Below are 24,713 nucleotides of genomic sequence, written 5' to 3'. Positions count from 1 at the left end.
CTGGCTGGTGGGTAGGGATGATCCTCAGCTGACTGTGAACCCAGAGATGTTTGGAAAGAGTAGTTTATGAGAACAGAAGACAGAGCAGGTGAGAAGGTAGAGTGACGGCGACCAGGAGGAACTTGCTCTCTTGGACTTCCTGTGTGCTGAACGTGCACGTCACCTTCTCTCATTTAACCCTCAGCATAACTCCAGGAGGCAGCCCCTCGTCATCTCCATATCATAGCAGAGAAGTTGCAGGCCAGAAAGGAAGTACCTTGGTCAAGGCTACGAACTGTCCATCTCTCTCTTAGAATAAAAGGAAACCTGTGTTCAGCATGCACAAGGCACTGGACACCATCTCCAACACAAAGCAATAAAAAAAGGCGGCAAACATTTCAGGCCTTTTTAAGTTGCCTGGTGAAGTCCTCTGGCCCCGGCTTCCCTCTTCTCTGACCTTACTTGTACCTTCTTGCTTTCTTCATCAATTATGCAGACTCTGTGACCAGCCCTCTTTCTTGAACTTGCCAAGATCTTGCAAAGCCTCTGCCTTTGGGTCTTTGGACTAGCTGTATCTTCTGTTCACAATGCTCTTTTGCCTGAATTTTTTTTTAAATTTTTTTGCATAACTTTTTGTTTTGACCTTCAGATCTTAGCCTAAATGTCTCATCTAGTTTTTGTTTCTTCCTCCTGACCAGCCAAAATTAAGTTGGTGCTCAATCGTATCACCCCGTTTTAATTTTTTGTATCTACTTCTCATATCTGATCTGCCTTGCTTGTTTTAGCTGGTCTATTTGCTGTCTGTCTGCCTTCCATAGTATCAGGAGGGCAGGGACCTTTTCTGGTTTTGTCCTGTATCCCCAGCTACTGCAACAGTGACAGCACTTGGCAGAGATCAGTTCGTGTGTTGGATAAAACAGAAGATGTAAGTTTTATATTGAGGGTCATACTCTCTAAACCCCTGGCTGTTTAGTTTTATGTTTTGTATTTTCCTATAGCTAATTTTTCCTATTTGAACAGTATGAGTCCTAAGCACTCGGCCATTGCTAGAGCAAATCCCAGAGGAAAGTACATAGTGGTGTTTTTCAAACGTTTGAATCTCAGGATCTCTTCACATAATTAAAAACTATTGAGGAACCTCAAAAAAAATGTTAATTTTTACATTAGAAATTAACAACACTGTAACTGAGAAAACCCCTGACCTGTTAACTTAGTAACATTTCTCATGAAAAATAATATTTAAAGAAAGTTTTGAGATGAATGACATCGTTTTACATTTTTGCAAATAGTCGTAAGGTCTGGCTGAATCAAGGATTCGCCCAGTGCATATCTGAACTGCTTTCTGTGTGTCATGACATAGTCTTGCAACCCCTGGAAAAAACTCCACTGTATGTGTGTAAGACACTGAATAAAAAGGCAGATACCTTCTCGGTGTTTTTAGGAAAAGAGTTTTGACCTTGAAATTCCCCTGAAGGAGTCCCAGGAAGCTCATGGAGAGCCACTGGCTCTTGGGATCCATGGGTCATTAGAAGGCTGGATGGCAGCATGGAACGGGTGAGAGGGAGAAGCTGAAGGCTTTAGTGGCAGGGTGCAGCTGAATGTCCCTGTGTCTGGATATTGTATCAGATCTTTCTGTTCAGGAATAAATGTACAAGCAATGCTTTTTAGCTATTTTTGAAAAATTAAAAAAAAAAAAAAAGACATCCCAGCTAAATCTCCCCTAAAATATAAAGGAACACAGAGAACTTGAATACCGATGATACTGGTCTCGTGTTCATCTCTTTCCCATAGCATGATCATACCAAGCAGCCTAGACATTCTGCAGTGGGAGGGGACATGAGAAAATGATGGAGCATGGGTTCCTCGCTGTGAGAATAGCAGCTTCAAGTGTAAATTCCTTGATGGCTGTTACTCTGCTGTCTCTCCAAAGTTCTTCTTAGAGCTTTTGGTCTCAGGTGAGGTGGGTCCTTCTTCTGAAATGAGGTCATCTCACAGCTGCTTTGCACTTGGGTGTCTGTTACAACCGGTGTGGTAGGAATCCAGGTGAAAACTCTGTAACAGAGGACATAGCCACACGAGCCAGCTTGACTATTTAAGAGGGGTCAGTGATTCCCATTCGGGCCTCTGGAGACTATGTCTTGGCTGAGATACGACTTTCTCTGGTCATTGGGCCCTAAAGCACCCATGAAAAGCTTGGTAGTCAGGAAAGGGTACAGATGTGGTCAGAGAGTCCTCAGTACCTGACTCCCAGGCCTGCCCCATTTCTGAAAGCCAGACTGCTCATCCACAATGGCTAGGTGCCTTCATCTGAATTGAAGGAAGGAAGCTTGCCTCTTGGTGGGTTTCTGCAGGTCTGTGGCTTTGAGGTCCTGGAGCTGGCTCTAAGTCATCTTACCATTTCTCCCTCATCTGTCCACCTTTAAAGATGAAGTGACATGTGATACCTTAGGTAATGTCTTAGTTAATGAAAGTGTTCTAATTTAGTCTCAGTTTCAGGAGTTCCTAAACTCTTAAATGCTGCATGGTGTGTAGGCGAAAGTTAAAAAGTTTTTTTTTTTCCTTAGGAAAATGAATATAATGTAATTAAAGTGTGTGCAGGAGAAATAAAAGATGAGAAAAAGTACAATAAGTGAGTTTTCTGCCACAGTCAAAGCTTTTAGGGGAAAAAAAAATTTCCAAAACCTATTTTGAGCTGTTTAAAAATTAAATGAAGCATTTCTTTTTCAGCAAAGCTATGCTTCTGCCCATTTATAACACCACAATGGGAAAGAGTCTAAATAATTGAATTATCATCCCTTTGAAAATGTTCCCACCCTCCCCACCCCCTGCAGGGGACCCGGTTTGATGTTAAAAGAGGGAGTTGGGTTGTGAATTCCGGTACCAGAAAACTATAGGACCTGGGCCATGCTGTCCCAAGACTAGCTACCTCATAGGTGTCCAGAAGATCTAGAGGTTTCTGGGGTCCATGTTGTCTTAGGGTCAATTTCTAGCAAGTAAGAAATGTAGATCAAGCATAGGAATCACAAGGTAAAGGCAGAGGTGAGTGAAAACTTTGAAGCAACAGAGTAAATGTTTTCATTTCAGTCTCATTCGTGAGTACAAAAATGAGCTCTTAGTAAGGTTCAAGCATGGCATTGAGCACATGATGGTGGTGGTTGATACCTCATAATAAACTCAGGAGAGGTGAAGGATCGCCCCCACTCCACCCTACATATAAGGGAGGTAAGGTTCAGAGAGGCTCTTGAAGTTGTTTAAGGACACGCAGCTGGTAGATGATGAAGCTGAGAGTCGAATTCGGGGTTCTGAGTCTGTCTCTCTATGTATGCACACTTGTCAGCATTCATAAGCCATTTTAGAAGGATGGAGGGGATGGCCAATGGTGTTAGTGTGTTAGTCAGCTTCTCTTCTCCACTGATGGGGACGGTGTTAGTCAGCTTTTCCTTGCTGTGACTAAAATACCCCATGAGAACAACTTAAAGGAAGGAAAGTTTTCTTTTGGATCATGAGTTTCAGAAGTTTAATCCATGGTAGGCCAACTCCATTGTTCTGGGCCAAGGTGGAGCAGAGCAAAATGGCGGAAGATTGTGGTACAGAAGTGAAGCTCTGCTCATGGCAGCTGGAAGTGGAGAGGGAGGAGAGGAGAAGGGACGGGGCCACAGGGAAGATGCACCCTTCCAGGGCTCGGCCCCCAGTGACCCACCTCCTCCACCCCGCCCTGCCCACCTACCGTCCCCACCAGTCCATGTATTCAGACTTGGATGGACTGCTGAGGTCACAGCTCTCCCAGTCCCGTCACTTCTCTGGTGACTATTCCTGCATCAACAGGTGCCTTTCGAGCACAACCCAGATCCGAATCATAACAAGGACAGAAGTTGGAGTAGCTTTCCAGGGGTGAAATTCAAGAATTTTTGTTTCTTGCTCCCATATTTCTCAGAAATTTGCTAAAAAAAGGCCTGTAGGCTTCCGTTCTCTGTCCTCGATTCAGTGACGTACAACTTGGCTTTTAATTTGCTTTAGAAAACAGACTCCTAAAAAAAAGTCTCAACTCACTTAGGCGGTAGATAGGCTGGTACTACTGTTCCATTGAAACCAGGCTTGGGGGCTGGCTTGGCGCAGGTGCTAGGAAGATGACGCCAGTCCCTGCCCTCGCGGGTTTGTAGTCAGTGGAGAAGAGAAGTAGGTCAGCAAAGAAGTGAATAAGCCACGCTGGGACAGTGGTAGTGAGCCCAGGTAGGGAGACAGAGTGGGCTTCCTAGAGGTGGTGACTTCAAACTGGGGCTATAAAGATGAGCGGGAGTTAGGGACAAATCGTGTTGGCATAGGAGGGAGAGAAAGCTCTAATGCCTTGGGGACAGCGTATACAAAGCCCAGGGAACAGAGATGCATCCAGCTTGTGGGGGGGGGGGGTCTTGGAGTTTAGAGGGCGAAGGAGGGTAGAGAGAGATGAGGAGCCAGAGCCGGGTCCTGCAAAGCCCAGCGATCGCGGGGGAGGTGGGCGGGGGTGGAGTGATGTGGTCTGATTCATGTTTCTAAAAGATCATTCTGGCTCTTATATGCAGAATAGATTTTGATAGCTTCAAAGAGATGAATAGGAAGGCTGTATAGTGAGTGTCCAGTTAAGAAATGGTAGACTCAGGGGGAGGTGAGAAGGGGTTACAAAGAATTGGAAGGTTCAGCAATATTTGAAAGATTAAAATCGGTGAGATCTGATGGTCAGTTCAGCTTCTTCATTTTTTTTCCCCCATTGGACAGATATTGACTGAGCACCTACTGCATGCTAGGAATTGGTGTTGGGGATGTGATTTTTGTACAAAACAGATCCTACAGTGAATCTCTAAAATGAGATGTGGGCATTGAGGGTGTCAGGCCGAAGTATCACAAATATGAACCTGGAACTGAAGCTGGGCTGGAGTGATTCCCAGGGCAGAGAGAGTGTAAGAGTGGGGTTTGTCTTAATGGGGCGGGGGGGTGGGGTGGGTTGGGGGAGCGTTTCTGGTGGAAATGGCAATTGATGGAGATCTGAAGGGAGACTCAGCCTTCACTAGGGCCAAGGGTAGGGGCAGGGTTGAGAATGCTCTGGGCTCAAAACATGGACAAAGGCCCTGCAGTAGCCATAAGGAGAGAAGGGAGACTGGAGGTGTCACTTGGCCTTGGTGTTGGCAGCTGAGATAGTGCACAGGCGGAGGAAGAGGAGCAGCTGGGCAGGCAGGTGGGTGCTTTTTTGCAGTTGAGATGCTGTGGGCATCCAGTAGCAGAACCCTGGTATCTACAAGCTGTGAGATGTAGACCTGGGAACCCTGGACACGCGGAGGTGGCTGGGGCCGGCAGAGTGCACCAGGAGATGCAGGGAAGGTACAAAGAGGGCAGAGAGTGATACAGAGGGGAAGCCCACCCCCCCTGGCTTCTGTTTGCCCAGGAGATCTGCGACTGTGTTGTTCTTGCTCCCTGCTTAGGAACGGACTCCCATTTCCCTTTTTCTCAAACATTGCCCAGGGAGACATTTCTCCCAGGGCAAAGGGGAGCTCAGCCAGTGGGCAGGATGGCTGCTGGGGCTACATCTGTGGGATCCCCTCCCAGGGGTAGCACTCCACCTTCCGCTGCCCTGGCCATGCCCCTTGGGAATAAACCTATTTTACCAGGGGCTTCAGCCTTCCCAGTGGTAGTGGCTGGTGGTAGCTGCGGTCTCATAGTCGAAGCTTTTGTAGATAGCATGTCCACTGCATGCAGGGTCCTTTGCTGAGTGCTTGGTGAATGTGATGGTGGGTAAGTGGCAGAGTTGGGTTGGATGCAGTCACTTTGAAGCCGTACCATCGGCTCCTTGGGGCAAGGGGTGTGTCAAAGGATAGATGAGTAGCCAGAGTTCCAGGAGACGCCTGTCCTTGTGGGTGTGTGTGTGGCCGGGGGACAGTAGAGGTATTCCTATCAAGGTCAGATGCTGAACCAGAACTTGAGTCCAACCAGAAGGGATGCCGTGGGGGGATTGCCTTGCTGGACGAGAGATGTCACTGCATGCTTCATACCAGCATTTGTTCTGCAAGTCTGTGTATTTTGCAAGGCCAGCATCCTCTGGTAGGGAGCTGCATATAATTCTGTGTTGTTCAGCTTTTTCCCTACAGGGAAATTAAGGAGGATGATTATCTTCCCTGAAGTAAAATACATGTCATGGGTCAGACAGGAGATGATTTGTTAAAATACCCAGCTGACTCTGTATACAGCAGATCCTCACCTTTATGAAGAATATTTTAAACCCTGGAGTCTTCCACAATTTTACTTTTTTTTTTTTTCCTCACTGAAGAGAAAATAGGTAGTGTTGAGCAGTGCAAAGGGCCACTGTCCCGGGCCCTTTGCAAGCATGCTCTCCTCTTTTGCTGAGACGCCCCCTTGAAGTTAGCATTATCCCCAAGGCGGAGGAGAGCTAATAGCAGCAGCTTACCTATAGAGCACTAGGCTGGCCCTCCCAGACTGACCACCAGGCCTGTTCTCCTGTATGTCAGAGTTTGTTAGCCAAGAGCCCCGGGTGTGTCCCCAGAGTTGGAGGCACCGCAATAATGCAGCTCCATGGCAGGCTGGCTCTGTTTTTCTCCCGTGTGGTCCCCAGCCATTGTGTGAATGACACCCAGCCCTGAATGCAGCTGCTCCAGGCTTGCAGACACAAATGGTCCAGAATCTGATAAAGAGTCAGGCTCGCCCACCCAGCTTCCCAACAACAGGAAGTCTTCCTAAAGATTGCTCTCAGGGCCCTGCTTCCCACCTCTTCCCCTCAACCCCAGCGGCCTGTTCTCTTGACTTTCCCCGGCCTTTGTTTTTCCTTCCCGGACTTCACTGATAATTGCACCAGCCCCCTCCCTCCCGTGCCCTTCATTAAAGGTAGGCCAGGCGAGACCTCCAGAGGTTTCCAGAGAGACCAGAGCCTTCTTTCTGGTCCTCAGCAAGGGGGATTGTTGCCAATTCCCTTGGGGAAGAATCTGTCTCCTACTGGCTGCTTGCCTGGTTGAGGACTGTGGGGCAGGCAGGGGCCTGTGTTTTCAGGGGAAAATGTAAAATGTGGCTAAAGGTTACTTGTTCAATTATCTTGTCAACTTAATAAGCATATTGGTGAGCGAGAATCTGCTTAATTTTTTCCCTGTGACCTATGGAAATGTTACATTGAAAAGTTAGGAAATGTCACAATAGAAAAATCAGGAAACCGAATTGTGCATAAAGAAGAAAATTGGTCCCCCATAATCTCACCATCCAGGGAAGAAGAATAGTGAACAGTTTGGCCTGTGTTCTAGGGATTGTTGATGAAGACTTCATTTAAGAGTCAGACTCGGGTTAAAAACCCTGGTCCACCTGCTCGCTAATTTTATATGCTTTGGGAGTCTTAACCTCTTTGGAGGTCATTTGCCCAGCAAAAGATGAGAATAATGGCAGTGCCTCTCCCGGGCTATGGTGGTGAAGATTCAGCGAGAGAACATTTTTGGGCATGAGAGTGCTTGGTTGGCTATGGTTAGCTCTTGCGATCAGGAATGCAAGTCAGGCAGAATCTTGCTGTCGAAATTCAGTATCTAAGCATCTGTTGCCATTATCAGCTGCAGGCGACATTGGTGACGTCACACTTTGTAATTCCAGAATCCTGGATTGTGTCTGCTGCTTCGCGTTACGGGCCTGGAACCTTTCAGTAGGGTACCCAGATGGTGATGAACGTTCCTAACCCAGCAGTCTCACTGCTCTTTCCTGACCTGGTCCTCACTGGGACCCAATGCCCATTTGAAAGGCAGGCCCAGAGGAGAGTGTTAGTCACCCTGGACAAGGAAGGCCCTGGTCATCTTGCCCAAGCACATACCTGCTCTTTTGCATTTGGCAGTTCCCCCTTGTCCTTCTGGGAGGCTGGTGTGTGTAGACACAGATTTGGTCTGACTCAAAATTCAAGCAAATCGTTTTCCAGTAATTGGTCCCAGGGCTGGGAATGTAACTCAGGGACAGAGCACTTGCCTAGCATGTGCAGTCCTGAGTTCATTCCTCAGTGCTGGAAAGAAAAATCATTTTGTGCCTTCATGATACATGATACCCTGTTTTTGTTTTCCTTAAAATATATCAGAATTGACTAGTGGTGTCCCCCACTGGTAAAGTCTTGCCTTTCATGTGCAGGGCTCTGGGTTTGATCCCTAGTACCATAGCAGGGGGAAAAATTGGTCCCAGAAATAGGCTGACTTTCTGGTCCTTTAAAGATAAAACTTTTAAATATAAACTCACGGGGGAAATATTAATATCCGTTGGTGTTTGTCACTAGTGCCACCAGCAGGGATATTGTTTAAAACCTTCCTGGGGAGGTTATTACTACAGCTACTGGGGAAGCCGAGGCAGGAGGATTGCAAATTAGAGGCCAGTCTGGGCAACTTAGTAAGATCCTGTCTCAAAATAAAGTTCAAAAAGGGCTGAGCATGTAGCTCAGAGATAGAGCACCCCTGGTTCAATTTCCAGTACTGTAAAAATTAATTAATTAATTAATTAAAAATTCTTAAAAGTTGCCTTGCCCTTCGGTGTAGTATCTAGTTAAGAGGAAACAACCAGTGATAGGATTCTAGAGGGCTGCCCTTGGCCAGCCCTCTCTGTGTCTTTCCTTCAGGTTCACAGATGCTGGCTCTTTGGTTTGAGTTTATTCTGTATTCTCAGTTGCTCTCTCCCTCTATTAATAAGTTTGTATCTGGTGAAATGCTCTTTATCTCTCTTGCAAGGTCTGCATTGTGGGGAGGGGGAAAAAATGAGTCCTCCCCTGCTTGCAAGAAGCTGCAGGGTTTGAGCTGAAAGGGTTTGCTCTCAGCAGCTGGCATTCCTGCTAAGGGAGGAGAGAGCTTCCCCAAGTTCCATGATGATCACTGCTGCCTGATTGTTCCTAAAAGAAAACTTGGCACCCAGAAAGCAGTTGAAGGGGAGAGAGCACTTTTCCACACCATTGCAAGTCCCTGGGCTTTGCCAGATAAATGACTCCTGGGAGGGGGGCAGGTGGTAAAGGTGTTTAAAGGGGTCTGGGCTTGGGGGAGCCCTCTGTTTCTCTGCGCATCTACCCGCCAGGTGTCTGCAGGGAATGAGCTGCCATCCATAGCAGCCCACCCTCCTCCCATGCGAAGGAGTTTGTTTGGTCAGTGTCAGTTCAGCTTTTTAAAATTGGCTCCCACTCCTCAGTATTCATGGCCCTGATGAAAAGCTGTTTTTATGAATCACTTCAATGTTTTGTTGATATTTGTGTGTGTGTGTGTGTGTGTGTGTGTGTGTTTAATGATTTCTGGGCTTTGTAAAGGTTTCGTGGAACTTACGAGTATTTTCAAAGACTGCCTCTGACTTGCTCTGTCACTGGCCTGGGAACCTTATTATTTTCACCAGAATACTGAAGGGTTTGGAGCCAGGTGCTGTCCTACTGCCTTTCTCTCTCTGGAAGTATTTTTGGTGAAGGATGCACCACCACCACCAACAACAACAAACCATTTAAGTAACATTTGGGTGAAGGGCGTACAGTTGAATTTTCAATAAGGCAGCTAGGGTTTGGGGGTATTTATGACACCGGGTTTCCTTTTGTTAATATCATTTTGTTCTTTGGTACCTTGGCCCTGGGCTAATAGCCCTGCCAGATTCAAGTTTTATACCAGGTGTTTCCTTCTAACTTAACATTCCCTGAGGCGCGTTGACTATGTTAATGTTTCATAAGTCAGACTTTCCAGCCCCTTAATTGCTGCAAGTTCTTGGCCAAGTTCCCGCGCAGTCTTTAATAGTCACTGTTTATTATTGAGGGTCCACAACTTGTAGAATCGGATTCAGGCTGGTTTTGCTAGAGATGAATGTTACTGTGGTTGGAATGTCCTGAGATTAAATAATCTATGAGCAAAACTGTGGTGCCTATGTCCTTTCTTGGCTCATGGAATCTCCTGCCTGTCAAAGTCCTATTTATTTGGCTTTTAAGTAAGGCGCTTTGGAACATTGAACTAAGCCAGCTCTCGGTGACCCCCGCTACTCCCACCACCTGGCATGGCTTCTAACCATGTTGCATATTTTATTTTGTCTAGGATTTTCAAGAAAGCCATGTCTGACAAAATGGCCAGTTTCCTACATATTGGAGACATTTGTTCTCTGTACGCCGAGGGATCTACAAATGGATTTATCAGCACCTTGGGGTAAGAGCACACAGTTTCTTGTGTGGCAGGATCTTGTTTAAGACATCATAACATCTGCTTAAAAAAAAAAACATGATTTTTTTTTTTCCTAAGATAATCATGTTACTGTTTTACTCGGCTTTTCCAAGGGCGGTTGAAATCACAGATTCCAAATCCCAAGTTAGCCAAGTTTAACCTCTTACACAAGAATACTGTTTTCCATCTGTTTTGAAAGAACAAACCCCTCATTAGTTACGACTCTATGAATTCAGAACTTCTTGGATACTTAGGTCTCTTTGAAGCAGAACCTTCCTTAACTTTCCTACCTAAAATTGCCGAATGCATTTGAAAGTTACAAATGGCACCAAGTTGTGTCAATCGGGTTTTTCTGTTTGTGCTTTCTTCAATCTCGATTCCACTTTTTTTCTTTTTAAATTTTTTTTTTTGTAGTTGTAGATGGACAGAATGCCTTTATTTTGTTTAATTTTTATGTGGTGCTGGGGATCGAACCCAGTGCCTCACGCAGGCTAGGCAAGTGCTCTGCTTCTAAGCCATGGCCCCAGCCCTTGATTCCACTTTTAAGGATATAAATATATGCCATTATGCCCTCATTGGATTATCTTCTCCCCTTTCCTCTTACTCCTATTGTCTAAAAGAGGAAATGAGAAGCCAAGTGGCCCCCAAGGCAGACAAGAGCAGAATGGAGGATCAACATGGTGAACTCCGGACAGTCAGGAATGGTGTGTACTCTGTACGGAGGAGTACTTAGGCTTGCGGAGGCTTTGTTGAATTTGGCAAGAGCTGATCTCAAGTATATGGGGAGAAGGCAGGTCCATAGTGTCTCTAAAAACCTCTATTTTACAGTAGCCGGAATCTTTCTTTTAATTATAGCTATTATGGAAATCAGGCTTGTTTTTGGTACTGATGCTATGGGTATTCCCAAGGCCTCATTCAGCTTACTCCACCCTCAAGGAGGAAAGTATTTCAAATACAGAATTGCAGCTCAATTAGACCTGGGTTCTCACTGTACAGAAAGTTTGGTTTCCAGTCAGCTGATAAAAAAGAAGTCACTGGGTCTGCCTGGTCACCAGTCTAGTGACTGCTTCTATATTGGATGTCCCTACCTGGTGGACCTCTTCTTCCTCTCTGACCGCCCCTTCTTTCATCTCGGCTGCCTCCTCCTCCTTTCCATCTGCCATGGTTGAATTTTTCACCCTCTTATTTTTCAGCAATGGCGACAGTAATGTACAGCAGCGGTAAGCCCTGCGTGAGCCCCGTGGGTGTTCACTGTGTGCCAGGTGCTGTACTAGGTCCAGTGCCCACACCCTCCTCTTAATCCTCAGCACCCACTTCTTCACGGTGTCACCATGGTTCATGGAGGCAACACCTCTGCACTTCAGAGAGGTGCAGATGCTTGTCCAAGGATTCATAGTTTGGAAGGCTCTCGTCTCCAAGGCCAGGGGTCCTGACAGTTACCTTCTGTAGGGCAGCCTTTCCCTTCCCAGCTTCTCAGAGCACCCCTCCCCACTGCCCACAGCTCTGGTCTGGATGTCAGGGCTGTCAGACTTCTGCCCCACTGAATGCTCACCATTCCTCGGGGTCCCTTGTCCCACCGAGCCATCCAGGCTCACATGCATGCGGGTCAGATGCAGAGTCCCAGTCAGCCCCTGAGATTGTACCTCCTTTTAGGGTCCTACCTCTTAAAACTCCTCCAAGGTTTGAACTCTTTGCTTTATTTTTTCCTATTAAAAAGTATTGCAAACAAATTAACAAATGAGCCCCCCTCACCCCCTGCACACACATAAAGTAAAGATATGGATTGATCCCTAGAACTGCAAAATTAGTCTTTAAAAAATATTCCTAGTTGTAGTTAGACACGATATCTTTATTTTATTTATTTATTTACTTAATGTGGTGCTGATAATTGAACCCAGTGCTTCACATACGCTAGGCAAGCGCTTTACCACTGAGCCACAACACCAACCCTGCAAAAATGTTTAAAAAAATTAAAAAGCAATCAAGAGAGGGTGGCTGTTCTTTAAAATTTGGATCTCTAATACTTTTTTTTTTTAACCTGGGGATTGAACCTAGGGGCACTTTATCACTGAGTCACATCCCCAGACCCTTTTATTTTTTTCATTTTGAGACAGGGTCTCACTAAGTTACTGAGGCTTGTGATCCTCTTGCCTTAGCCTCCTGAGTCTGTGGGATTGCAGGCATGTGTCAGTGTGCCCAGCTCTGGTACTTGCTTTGGATGAATACTGTGTTCACCTTTTTATCTGCACATATTGGAGGATAGTTGGCATCAAAATTGATTTGGAAAACTAAGTTTGCGCCCCCCTTCTTCTTTTTTGATATGTTTAATGTTATTTTATGGAGGACCAGTCATGGGGCTCAGTGGGACTTGGTATCTGGCTCCTTGGCCCCCTCTTGTTGGTGGAGATGGGTGTGCTCACCTCCAAGTGGCTTCATCTGCTCCTTGAGCTTTAGAACTCCAGCCCAAGGAGTCACAGCTCAGAAGAGAGAGAGCCAGTTTGTTCACAGATGCTAACTAGTGACGTGCTTCTGAGTCACCTCCAGATCCTGTTAGAAATGAAGGTTCTTGGGTCCCTTCCCTTCAGTAAGCCTGGGGGATGACAGGGTCCTGGGATGAGTGTTATTTAGATGGAGAAAGACTGATGAGCGAAGGTGAGAATCTTTGAGACCAATTCTTCAGTTTTACAGATGAAGAGACTGAGATCAGAAAGGGTGAGAAGGACAGTCACATCTGCAGGTGGCAGAGAGCCTTCAGCAGTCTAGACCTGAACAGGGCCTTTTGTCCTCCTCCTTCCTCCTGGTTTGAGAATTGGATGAATGACAGCCCTGCCTGGGGTTCTGCGCCCACCTTTTCAAGTCTTTTGTTGGCTTTGGTGGTATTACCACTAACAGGATTGAGGGTGGGTTTGTTTTATTGGTGCATTATGCTGTTACCTAATGATGGGATTTGCGGTTGCATTTTAGTCCATGCACACAGTGTAACAATATAATTTGGTCAGTATCCCTCCTTGCACTTCCTCCCTCCCTCCTGCCCCTCCTTCCACCCCCGGGTCAGTTTCCTCTCTTCTGCTGATCTCCATTTGCTTTTCATGTGATTACACCCCAGGGTGGAGTTTTTATAGCCCTTTATACTCTTTTGAGTTTTTGCAAAAATAAGTAAATGAATGAATGAATAAATAAATAAATAAATAAATAGAAATAATAAAAAAATAAATGATAGAAAAAGAAACAGAAAGCCTCAGACCCTGGACCATGTTGGCGCTCCTGTTGATGCACAGTGAGGTCTTATGCTCTGAAGCCTGAGGAGACCAGATGCCCGTGGCTACTCTGGACACTGGTTCACTCACCAAATGGACACTGACTTCCAGCCTTGGGCATCTTCTGGGCTGCACACTAGGCTCCCACGACCTCCATGGAGCTTGTAGCCTAGAGCATCTTTGCTTTCTGCCGGGGAGGTTGGGAGGTTGTTTATTGGTGATTTATTTTCCTGCTTTGTCCACTCATCACGTTTGAAGCTCCAAATCCTTCCCTCCCGATCTCTGTGGGTTTTCTCTGGGCTTCCGGCACCTAGAGACGGTACCCTCCTTGTCCTCCCACCTCTATTTCAACTCTCCCACTAATTCCAGTGTGACTTCCTCTGCCTCCCACTCTCGTGGCCTCAGCCACATTGGGTTTCTGGCTGTGTTTTCTTCCTTCTCTTACAGCCTTTTCAGTTACACTGTCCTTATCAGTTTGCTTTTGTGGCTTCTGCAGTAGCCTTAAGCTCACTAAGGGCTGGGGCCTGGCTCGTTTTCACCCTCACATCTCAAGGCCTAGTACAGTGCCTGGCGCAAAGTTGGCACCTCAGCTAACCATTCGTTGGATTGCACTCGTCCTTTTTTTGATGTCTTCTGACCTTGGCAGTGTAGCAGATTGTGCCCACATCTATCACGAATATGGTTCAGGGCAGAGAACAGTCGCCTAATGCATCCAGCATAGAAGCAGAACCTTGGGCTTTTGGATTAGATGGAACTCCATTTCCTTTATTGCAAACAGCTCCCTGGCAGAAGAACACGAAGTCTACATTTTGTGCAGGAAAAGCCCTGGGATATTTAATTTTTTGCCGAGAGTTTTATTTTCCTAGACTTGGTTTGATCTGGCACTCATCTCTGTTTTCTTTGCAGCCTGGTTGATGATCGTTGTGTTGTACAGCCAGAAGCTGGAGACCTTAACAACCCACCTAAGAAATTCAGAGGTAAGGTGGTGGCCTTCCTGAGGGGTCACCTTGACTTGCTTGAAGGGCATTGGCTTTGTAGGGGCTGGAGGGTGGAAGGTGGTAAATCAATGATAGGTTTATTTACTTACATATTTCTTCTACAGTGTGAGGCATTACAGCTTCTTGAATAAGACATAAATAAATTTATTGTCAAGATTTGGATGGGTTCTCCTAGGGCTTTCACGTGCCTATTAAAAAATGTTGGTGCTGATTCAGTTTAAAGCTTTTCATTTGTACATGTATTCCTCCAGCTGAATAGGATGTATGGATCCAGTTACAGGAACATGGGTTATTTCAGTAGATCTCATTGTCCCTTTTGGGGGGGCCCTGATAGTTTTAGATACCTGACCTGGAATGAGCCACTCTTAATTATTGCGCTTGCTTTTAAAGTGAAAAGATAAAGCCAGGAAGCTTTCCCACCAATGTTGGATTTTCTTTTCTTTTTTTTGCCTCTTGGTGTCGGTGTCTTGAAAGGTAGCTTAGTTGATTGAAGAAGGTGTATAAAATACAGTTGCAATCTCCCATAAAAAGCACTTTATTTTTTGATGTGGTGGGGTTCGTTATAACCACCTACTGGAATTATCTGGGGAAACTTTCAAATTCAGTAGATGCTCAGGGCCCCCCTCTAGATCAATTAAGTTAATCTCCAGAGTTTGGGGACTGGGGTACTGGCATTCTTTGAGGCTTTCTTAAGTGATTGTTTTATGCAGATGGTGTTGAGGAACCCCTGGGTTAAGCATTAACTTAGGGCCTCCTTTTCAAAGGACTGAAATCTTGCCATTTGCAGATTAGATCCTTTAAGTTATAGGTCCTTATTGCTGAGTGATTTAGAAACTGGCTTTTTGGTTGAAGGCTAAAGAGAGGAGCCTAAGAAGGCAGACATTCAGATGGAAAGAAGCCATTTGAGGCCACTGGTATTGACCTGTATCCAGTTGGCACGAGGCTGTCAGGAGAATGTTTTCATCTGAAGATGCAGGGGGCGGGGGGACAGGGGTACTTTGAAAAAAGAGTTGTTGATGCAGGCCCTCAGTAACAGGAGCCAGAGGTGGCTGTTGCCTTGGCTGCCTGTTCAGCCTTAATCTCTGCTCCGTGTCTCCTTCCAAAACAAGACCTTGAGTGCAGAAGGGAGAGATTTGATCCCATGATCGTGATACAGCCACTTAGAGAATTAATTCCCTGCTCCAAGATTGATTGACAGTGCATGGCAGTGCTGAGGATGCTGCCTGCGTTAGCCCAGGGAGTCCACCCTGCACCCTGGGGAGGGGATTGGTGTCCTCAGGCGCACATACCTTGTCTGGGTCATGTGGATGGAGATGGGTGACTCTCAACTTTGGCTGCACAGAGAAAGCACCAGGAGAACTTTTCAAAAATACAGTGTGTGTGAATTACACTCCCAAGGATCCTGTTTTCATGGGCCTTGGGATTTTTAAAAGCTCCTGAGGTGATTCTCTTGTGCAGCCAAGGTTAAGAACCACTGCTAATGGCGCTTGAGCTGTAAGCTGCCAGCTTTATTGCTTGGGGGAAGAGCTCATCCAGGCTCAGCTTTTGTGTTGGGGACTCCGTGGAGTGATGTGCATCAGGAGCCGGGCTCCACTGTGGGTTCTTATCCTTTTCCACACAGGCCTCGGGGGTGGGGAAGTGACCCTGGGAGAGATGGCAGTGCAGCGAGGCTGTTTGTTTCTGTTTGTAAAAATAGTGGAGAATACTGTTTCTTTTCTAATTGAGAAATAAAAATTGTGTCTAATTATGATATTTTGAAATATGTGTACATTGTGGAATGGCTAAATGGCTAAATTGAGCTAATTAACATACACATTTCTTCCCATGCCCTTTTTTTTTTTTTTTTTTTTTTTTAGTGAGAGCATTTAAAATCTTTGCATGAAAGATTTTTTCAAGTAGATGTTGTTGTATTATTGTTATCTATAGTCACCCTGTTATACAGTGGACCTCTTTTTTAATTGTAGGTGGACACAGTATCTTTATTTCATTTTTATGCGTTGCTGAGGTTTGAACCCAGTGCCTCAGGTGTGCTGGGCGAGCACTCTCCCACTGAGCCACAACCTCAGCCCTTACAGTCAACCTCTTGATAGAATCCTTCTAAATGAGATTTTGTATTTTGGACCAACATCTCCCCAGTCCTTTAGCCCTTCCACGGCCTCTGGTAGCCACCACTCTGCCCTGGATTCTATGAGCTCGGCTTTTTAAGATTCCGCATGTAGCTGGGCGCGGTGGCCCACGCCTATAATTCCAGTGGCTCAGGAGGCTGAGGCAGGAGGATTGTGAGTTCACAGCCAATCTCAGCAACTTAGTGAGGTGCTAAGCAACTAAGTGAGACCTGTCTCTAAATAAAATACAAAAAATAGGGCTAGGGATGTGGCTCAGTGGTTGAGTGCCCATGAGTTCAATCCCTGGTACCAAAAACAAAGAAATAGGACCATTGTAGGGGAAGTGAGAAGAGAGATGTTTTCCTGGTTCTGGGGGGTAAAAGTCCTCTTGCTTGGATGTCTTTTTCTGGTGGCTGACTTGAAGGGACCGTTTTGAGATGAAGGCAGCAGTCTGATAGAGGTCATTTAGAAGAACCAAACTCCTTTCATGGCCTGGCCTGTTTCTATAGGTGTCACATGGCAGTGGCTCCACTTGTTGACCGCCTTTCTCCATAAATTAAAATAAAGGTTTCAAGGTTGTGAGCTGTTTTGTTCTGGTGGGAAAATGTGGTTCCAAGCTAGCTGTGCAGCGGGCTTTGTGAATGTGGGTCAGGATGTCCTGATGCCACGTGCTAGACCAGAGGCCCCTGAACCTAGGTGAGAGCCCTGGGCACACCTGCCTTTGCAGCTGCTGCGGTTGCTGGGAGGATCGGCTCTTCCAGGTGCGACGTGAGCATTGAGGATTTCGCAGTATCCCTTCGGCTGTGGTGTAGCAGACTTAAAACTTTTTTTTTTTCCCCCTAAAATGAGGGAAAACCATGTCTCTTTTGGATGAGAATGCTGCCCTTTCAAATATAAGCATATTTTGAGGTTGAAGTCATTTTGATGTTTAGAAATGTCACAGAGGGCAGTTGGGCAATTTGGAGGCATTTCTAGACCATTTCTGTGCAGTGCTGTTGCTCCCTGGAGTTTAACAAACACATGGAAAAGAGAGACGCTGGCCACAGCCCAATGGGATGATGGAGCCCTTAGGTCAGCAGTCGAAGGAACTGCCTTTAATCATTGGGGTCCCCCCCACCCATTTTACTGTTTCCTTGTCAAATCATTTTCTGTACGGAGAATCAGCGTACTCTGTACTTAAGTTGATGGGAATCAGGGTCCTGTTTATGCCGTGCTCCCCTGGCCTCACTCTAGGGCCCTGACTTTGGCAGCTCCTTCTGAGGTCTGCAGTGCCATGGTTAATAACACAAGTCCTCGGCCCGGGCTTCCTGGGTTCAAGTCCAGGTCCCACTACTGCTGACCCATGTGGCCCTGGACTAGTGGCATCTGCCCACCTTGGTTTTCTCCTCTGTGAAACAGAAGAGAATTGTCCCCGCCTCATAGACTTACTGTGAGGGTTAAATGTGTAAGAACTGACGAAATCCTGTCGTTGGTGACAACGAGGATAAACCCAAAGGACCTTGAGCTAAGTGAAACAAACCAGGCACAAAAACACAAATACTGCATGATCTCAACTTGTGTGGGGAATCCTAAGTTGATCTCTTCGAAGTTGAGAGTAAAATAGTGGGAGATGGAGAGAGAGTGATCAACAGGTACAGTGTCACTGTTAGGAGAAGTAAGTTCTGAGGTTCTCGGGCACAGTAGGGGAACTCTAGTTAATGGTAATCCAAAATAGCTATAAGAGAGGATTTTGAATATTCTCACAAGGAAGAAATGATAAGGTGCTGGGGATGTAGCTCAGTGAGAGGGCACTTGGCTGGCACGCGTGAGTCCTTGGGTTTGATCTCCAGCTCTACAAAAACAGCAGAAGAGCTAGGTACAGAGGCACACACCTGTAATCCCAGCTACTTTGGAGGTTGAGGCAGGAGGATAGCAAGTTCAAGGTCAGCCTGTGCAACTTAGTAAGAGCTTGCCTCAAAATAGAAAAATGAAAAGGGCTGGGATGTTGCTCAGTAGTTACACACTCCAGATATAATCCCTGCTACTGAAAAAAGAAAAATTAAAAAAAAAAAAAGGAAAGAAATGGTAAGTATCATTTAAGGTGATAGGTTAATCATTCTGACTTGAACATTCACAAATGTATAGATGAACTGAAACATCACATTGCATCCCAATCACATACAATTACTATGTCAATGAAAAATAAAAATGATTAAAGGTAAAAAAAAAAAAAAAAAAATGAGTGCTGAGTAAGCCTTGGCCCTTGTTAAGGACTCAGTAAGCCATAGTTTTTCTTATCTTTTCATTCCCAGTACTTACAACAGTGCCTGGTACTCATAAATGGGAGCAGAAGGAAGGGAACCGTATGTGAATCCTGTAATGATATGGTGTTATTCTTGTTTTCTTTAAATGGTTTGTGGGTAAGGATGTGCACATAGACCCCAGGGGACTGGATTTGAGGACCAGTGCTCCCCTATACAAGCTGAATGACCATTAAGAGGTGGTGTAAGTTTTCTGAGCTTGTTTTTCCCGTCTGTAGAATGGGAAGAAACAATTGCTTCCTTACAAAGATAATAGGGTTAAAGATAATATTGATTACAAACCTCAATAGAGTCCTGGGGACATGGTATTTCTCAGTGATGGGCAGCTGTCGTCTTTCACAGTAAATGGAGAAGGGTGACAATGGAACACGCTGGCTTTTCTTTCATGGTTTAAAGTGCATATCCAGAATGAATTGGTTCTTTTTTTTCCTGATTTCTTTGAATATATCTCCTGTCCCTAACTTTGTAGGAAGAAAGATTGGCAGCACATCTGTTTTCACATAAGCCAAATCTTTTTCATCATCTGAATGAATTTTGGACAGTGTCATTGCCCTCCAAGTGACAAGGAGAGCTGAGATGTACACTAATTCATTTACTTTGGTTCCTTCGTTAAGGTGTCGTGGAAGATGAGGCAGAATCTCTGCTCTCCCTGATTTGCATCAGCTTTGCCCATGATATTACATGAACGGGGAACGCAGACAGATTGAAATTAGGAATAGAAACTCGGTGGTTAGCGAACTCTCTTCTCTACATTATTTTTCTTTCTTCCCACTCCTGCCCACCCCTCCCCCCACCAAGATGCTAAATATAAAAGGCATCTCCCGCAAGGGAAAGATGGAAACTGACAGCTGTCTCCATGTTGATCCCAGAGTCTCTGCTGTTTTATGCAGAACTGCCAGGGGTGTGAGAGTAGAAATGAGGGACTAAGGGGAAATAAAATTGGCTTCAGAGTTGCTCAAGCCATTTGTTGCATGACCTCCTTTTTCAGATTTTTTTGCCCTCAAAAGTTGATCTTTCTAATTTACTTCAAGAGACCATCTCTGGCCCCAAATTGTTGACTTAGGAGAGGTGTTACCATATTCATGTTCAGAAGAAAAGCTGTTTGAAGGGAAGCTGACTTTTAAGTTGGGGAGAGACAGGCGAGGTGACAGGAAGCATGTTCCATCATCAAGTGGTCTCATGAATGGGGAGGACCTGGCATCGGACTGATAGTGTGCGTCTTCTCGGTAAGCGCCTGCCTGGTCACCTGGGTTCCTGCTCTCTTCCAGTGAAACAGGCTTCAAGCACAGTTACCCAGTCACAGCTGGTATATTGTTGAGGCCCTACTGTGTGCCAGCAGCTTGCCTTGGTGAGAGGGGCAGGCACAAGATGAGTGAAATATAACCCTCTGACTTTCAGGAATCTTAGGGAGAGGTCTGTGTTGTAAGTAACAGTAGCTCCCATTTTTAATGTTGATTAAAAAGCTCATAGAGACAGTTTCTCTGGTCACCTCTAAAGTCTCTAAGTGAGGAAGAGCAAGAGCCGACTTTTCTGCTCTCATCTGCTTCCTAGCTCTAAGTTAGGAGCAGTTAAATGAGGAAGAATACCAGGTGGAAAGACGGAGATCTCGGACCCTTTCCTCTTCAGGTATCTTTAGCCACTGCGAGGACACACTATAGGATGCCCAATGTGTAGCCTGTTGCGTGGTTTGAGTTCTGTTTGTAGTGCCAGCGAGGGTCCAGCCTGGGCCTGTCCAGAAGCAGAGGTTGGTTTAAAGCCTCTGGTTCCCCAGCATGTGCCCTGTATGAAGCAGAGAGAGCCCAGGAGCCACCTGGTCAGGATGATGCTGGGAGAAGAGGTTTCAGAGGCTCAGATTCGTGGCCTTTTTATTTATTTTTACTGGACCTTTCTTCCTCCGGTCCCAGAGAACTAGCATGATGTCAGCCCATCTGTGAGGGGACTTTTGGATTTAGTAGGATGTCTTGATGGAAACAGAGAAGCGTTTCACATCTCATGAGAGTGCTGTGTAATTGGCCTTAAAACCTCTTGACAGCTCCGAGATGAGCCTAACTAAAAGTGACCTTTTTCAGGGTGCAGCAAGAGGAAATATTGGAGTGTCAGTAACCTACTTGTCTGATCATGGTGCTGCCTTCAGTTTAGTTGAAGGCAGGGAATACTTCTTGGCATATGTAAGAAAACTGCCAAGACTGGTGAAGAAGTCAGAGTCGAGCCCAGTGACTGCTGCCAACAGTTCTCATACCTTGGGGGAGTCATTTCCTCTCTCTGGGCCTCAGTTTTCCTATCTATTCACTTGAGTTTATGTGAAGTGACCTCTGGCTTGATACTTTGCAGTCGGTGGCAAAAATCAGGCAGGTTGACCTTGCACAAGAAAGCACTGGAATTCAGGAGCCTCTTGCTGTCCAGAAGTAGGTTCTATTTCTTTGGGATTACAGGTTGTCTCTGTCAAGATGAAAGTGAAGGAAACGGGCCCTACCAGAGGCCACATGGGGACACAGCCAGGATCTTGGATCATGCAGGTCGCCGAGGGTGGCCATAACCAAATTGCTGGCTTAGCTTGCTTTCAGACCATCCTCCTTGGCTTCACATTGTTTTAATTGTTGCTAAGCAACATTTTCTTTCTTTTTTTTTTTTTTTCTTTCTTTCTTTTGGCAAGGCCTAGAAGGAATGAACCCATATCTTATTTAGTTTTTAAATACCCACATGCAAAGAGGAGGGCCTAACTTAAATGTTGTTTGCTCTTTGGATTCTAAATCCTTGAGGGGCCTTTCACAGCAGGGGTACAGGACTTCATTTCTGCCAGTCTTGTTAAATAAGGCAGAAAAATCAGCTATTTAAGGTGCCTGTCAAGCGGATGCCTCGAGGTATATTTAAGGTTTTTGTGCATGCAAGAAGTTGCCTCACAGGAGAGTCTTCTGCAACTTCTTCTGTATTCACAAAATCACTTCAAATTTAATAAAAAGATTAGTAGGTTTTTTAATGATCTTCATTTCAGACTTACTAGCGTTATCTCGATCTTGCACCAACAGACTCTGTTTAAAGGGAACAAAACTGTAATTTAAATTGATTCCCTGGGCAGCATGGAACGCTCACAGCATGTTACACAGTCACTAGGGATGTTGCTTGATTATTCAGGAGTCCCACACATGCAGTGCGTCCCTTGATAGAGTGCCACCCACTTGCTCAAAGCTGAGATGCATGGCTGGGGCTCTGGGCATGCTGAGCGTGGGCTTTATGCGTGGGTCCATTCATTTTTGGTTTTGGCACTGGGGATTGAACCCAGAGGTTCTATTCCACTGAACCACATCCACCACCCTATTTATTTTTTTATTTAGAGACAGTGTCTTGCAGAGTTCCTGAGGGTCTCAATAAACTGCTGAGGCTGACTTTGAACTTGTGATCCTCCTGCCTCAGCCTCCTGAATTACTGGGATTACATGCATGAGCCACTATACCCTGATCCACATATTTTTTCACTTCCTGTGATACCCTTAGAAAATTGACCTCAGACCTCTGTCTTATGTTGATTTATTCTCTGCTTAACTCAGTGGCGAATGAAGATCAGGTTTCAGCTCTGTTTGCATAAAGTACCTGCAGTGCAACAAACACATTTATCTTGTCATCTGATTATATCTCAGAATTGCTGTTGTGCCTTCTTCCAAGGCAAAAATGGATTTGGAAATCCCAGCGTCATTGGGTCCCATGGTCATATTGCTACACGGTTCTCCTGACAGCAGCGTGTAGTGGTTGATGAAGGACTTTTCTTTTGGCAGAGGGTTCTTAAGGTCTGCTGAGCATTGACGAAGTCGTGCGGTGAATGGCTTGCACTCATGATAACTCTTTCCCTTCCTCATTTGACAAGTGAGGAAATTAGAAAGATTTAGGAAGTCTGCTGGAGTCAAAGAGCAACGCTGGGTCAAAGCTGGGGTTGGGTCATACTTCAAGTTTCCTCACACACTTTTGGATCATGGGTTAAAACAAATATTTCTTGGCCCCATCTCTCTGTGTAACTTATGATAATCTATTTCCTATAAATGCATATAATACTGACTATCCAAGTCCTTACAAGCATTACTTAATTTAGTTACTTAATTTGCATAATTTGTTTCTTTTTTCTTTTGTTGCAGGTTTTTTTTTTTTTTTTTTTTTGCTGTGCTGAGGATAGAACCCAGGGCTTCACAGATGCTAGACAAGTTCTGGACCACTGAACTGAACCACAAGCCCTGAGTAGTTCCCTTTATGTATATTAGTCTATTTAAGCTCATTACAACCCTGTAAGGAAGGGACCATTTTATGGATGGGGAAACATACAAGATGCTGAGCATTGGGTCCAAGACTGCACAGCTAAGCAGTGGCCAAGTTGGGATGGGAACCTAGAAGCCCTCCTCTTCACACCTGTTCTAAACTTTAGAAGGGAACTGGCTTCAAGAAAAACCTAAACAAAATTACTGGGTTTCTTAATCATTCTCTCCTATAAAACCCCCGAACTTGTCATTCTGAGCTTGCGGGGAGCAGACATCCCTATGCTAGAGATGCATGCTTACTGCTAGTTTAACCCAGAGCATAGCACTTATCACAGCTGGCTTCTATTTTTGTCTCGTGGGCTAGATTTTGAGTACCTGGAGGGATCACACCTTGCCCTGCACTTCTGGCCCGGTGCCTGGCATCATGGTGGTACCTAGTTAAAAGTCAGTGGAAGAGGAATCTGTGTCTTTTCGATGTCATTTTTCATGGTTCCTGGTTCTTAGACATGTTTTTGGGGGCACTAAGTTTTTTACTTGGCTATCTAACACTTTACCGTAATCTCTGTCCAAACTAGTGGAGCCTGGCAGTTCTGAGAAGGCTGTGGGTGTAACAAGCAATTGCCTAGTGTGCACAGGGCCCTGGGTTGGATCCCTAGTAACTGAAGGTTGGAAGTGAGAAAGAAAAAACAAAGTGGATTCTGATTGGCTTCATCCTGGCCTATAGGTTGGGTCTTGGATGGCCCCCAAAGACCCGTGTGTTAAAGGATTTGTCACCAGGGTAGTGCTCTTGGAAGGTGGTAGAACCTTTAAGAGGTTGGGCCAAGTGGAAGGTCTTCATGTCATTGGGGGGATGTGCTCTTGAAGGGGATTGCGGGGCCCTGGCTCCCTCTTCTTTATCTCTCATTTCCTGTTGATGGATTGAGTGGTTTTGCTCCAACACATGCCCCTGCCATAAGGTGCTGCTTTGATCCAGACTCAACGCAACAGGGGCAATTGATCATGGGCTGGGACCTCCAGAACTATGAGCAAAAATAAACCTTTTTTTCCCCCCATAAGTTGATTATCATGGGTATTTATTATAGTTTTGGAAAGCTGACTAACTCATTCTCTCAGAGCATTTTCTTTTACCCCATTGTGTATGGACAGCATACCTTTATTTTATTATTTTTTATGTGGTGCTAAGGATTGAACCCAGTGCCTCCCACATTCTAAGCATGTGCTCTATCACTGAGCTACTGCCCCAGCCCCAAGTTTGATCTTGATTTCCTCCTTCATGCGTGTAGTTTTGCGATCCCTTGGCTACAGTCAATATCTGATCATGAAAAAAAAAAAACAATTATTAACTACCTTCCTCCTTTGTTCATGGAGTCCTGGGAGGGTCATGCATGCTTTTGCTCTTCATCATCCCCATTTTACAATTGAGCACCCTGAACCCAAAGAGAATGGGGCTGGACTCAAGTCTGGAGGACTGCAGATTGTCTGCTAGCCACGGGAATTCATAGAGTTGTCCTTCTCAGAAGACATCTGGGGTCTCTTCTCACCTCCTGGGTTGAACATTTACGAAGCATATTGCCCTGTGGTAATAAAGCTAATGAGAGGGTCTCTAGGAAGAAAGGTCTCAGATTGATAATACAGATGAAATTTTAGGGTAGCAGCGGCAGACTCCTCCTT

General features: G+C 45.5%; 1 protein-coding gene across 13 annotated transcripts in view; it reads left to right on the top strand.

The window, feature by feature from the left end:
- Nucleotides 1-24,713, top strand: part of Itpr1 (inositol 1,4,5-trisphosphate receptor type 1) — a 391,805-nt gene that overhangs the window by 15,106 nt on the left and 351,986 nt on the right. For all 13 annotated transcript variants that reach the window (XM_058572993.1, XM_058572995.1, XM_058572999.1 and 10 more), the window contains 2 exons: nt 10,020-10,127; nt 14,306-14,376. In XM_058572993.1, coding sequence (XP_058428976.1) covers nt 10,036-10,127; nt 14,306-14,376 — 163 coding nt within the window. In that variant the 5' untranslated portion in view covers nt 10,020-10,035. The remainder of the gene's footprint in view (nt 1-10,019; nt 10,128-14,305; nt 14,377-24,713) is intronic.

The sequence above is a fragment of the Marmota monax genome, unplaced genomic scaffold, assembly GCF_021218885.2.
Source record: "Marmota monax isolate L192 unplaced genomic scaffold, Marmota_monax_Labrador192_F-V1.1 WCK01_AAM20220418_F8-fsc00028, whole genome shotgun sequence".
Taxonomy (NCBI): domain Eukaryota; kingdom Metazoa; phylum Chordata; class Mammalia; order Rodentia; family Sciuridae; genus Marmota; species Marmota monax.
This window is presented reverse-complemented; position numbering and strand designations above follow the sequence as displayed.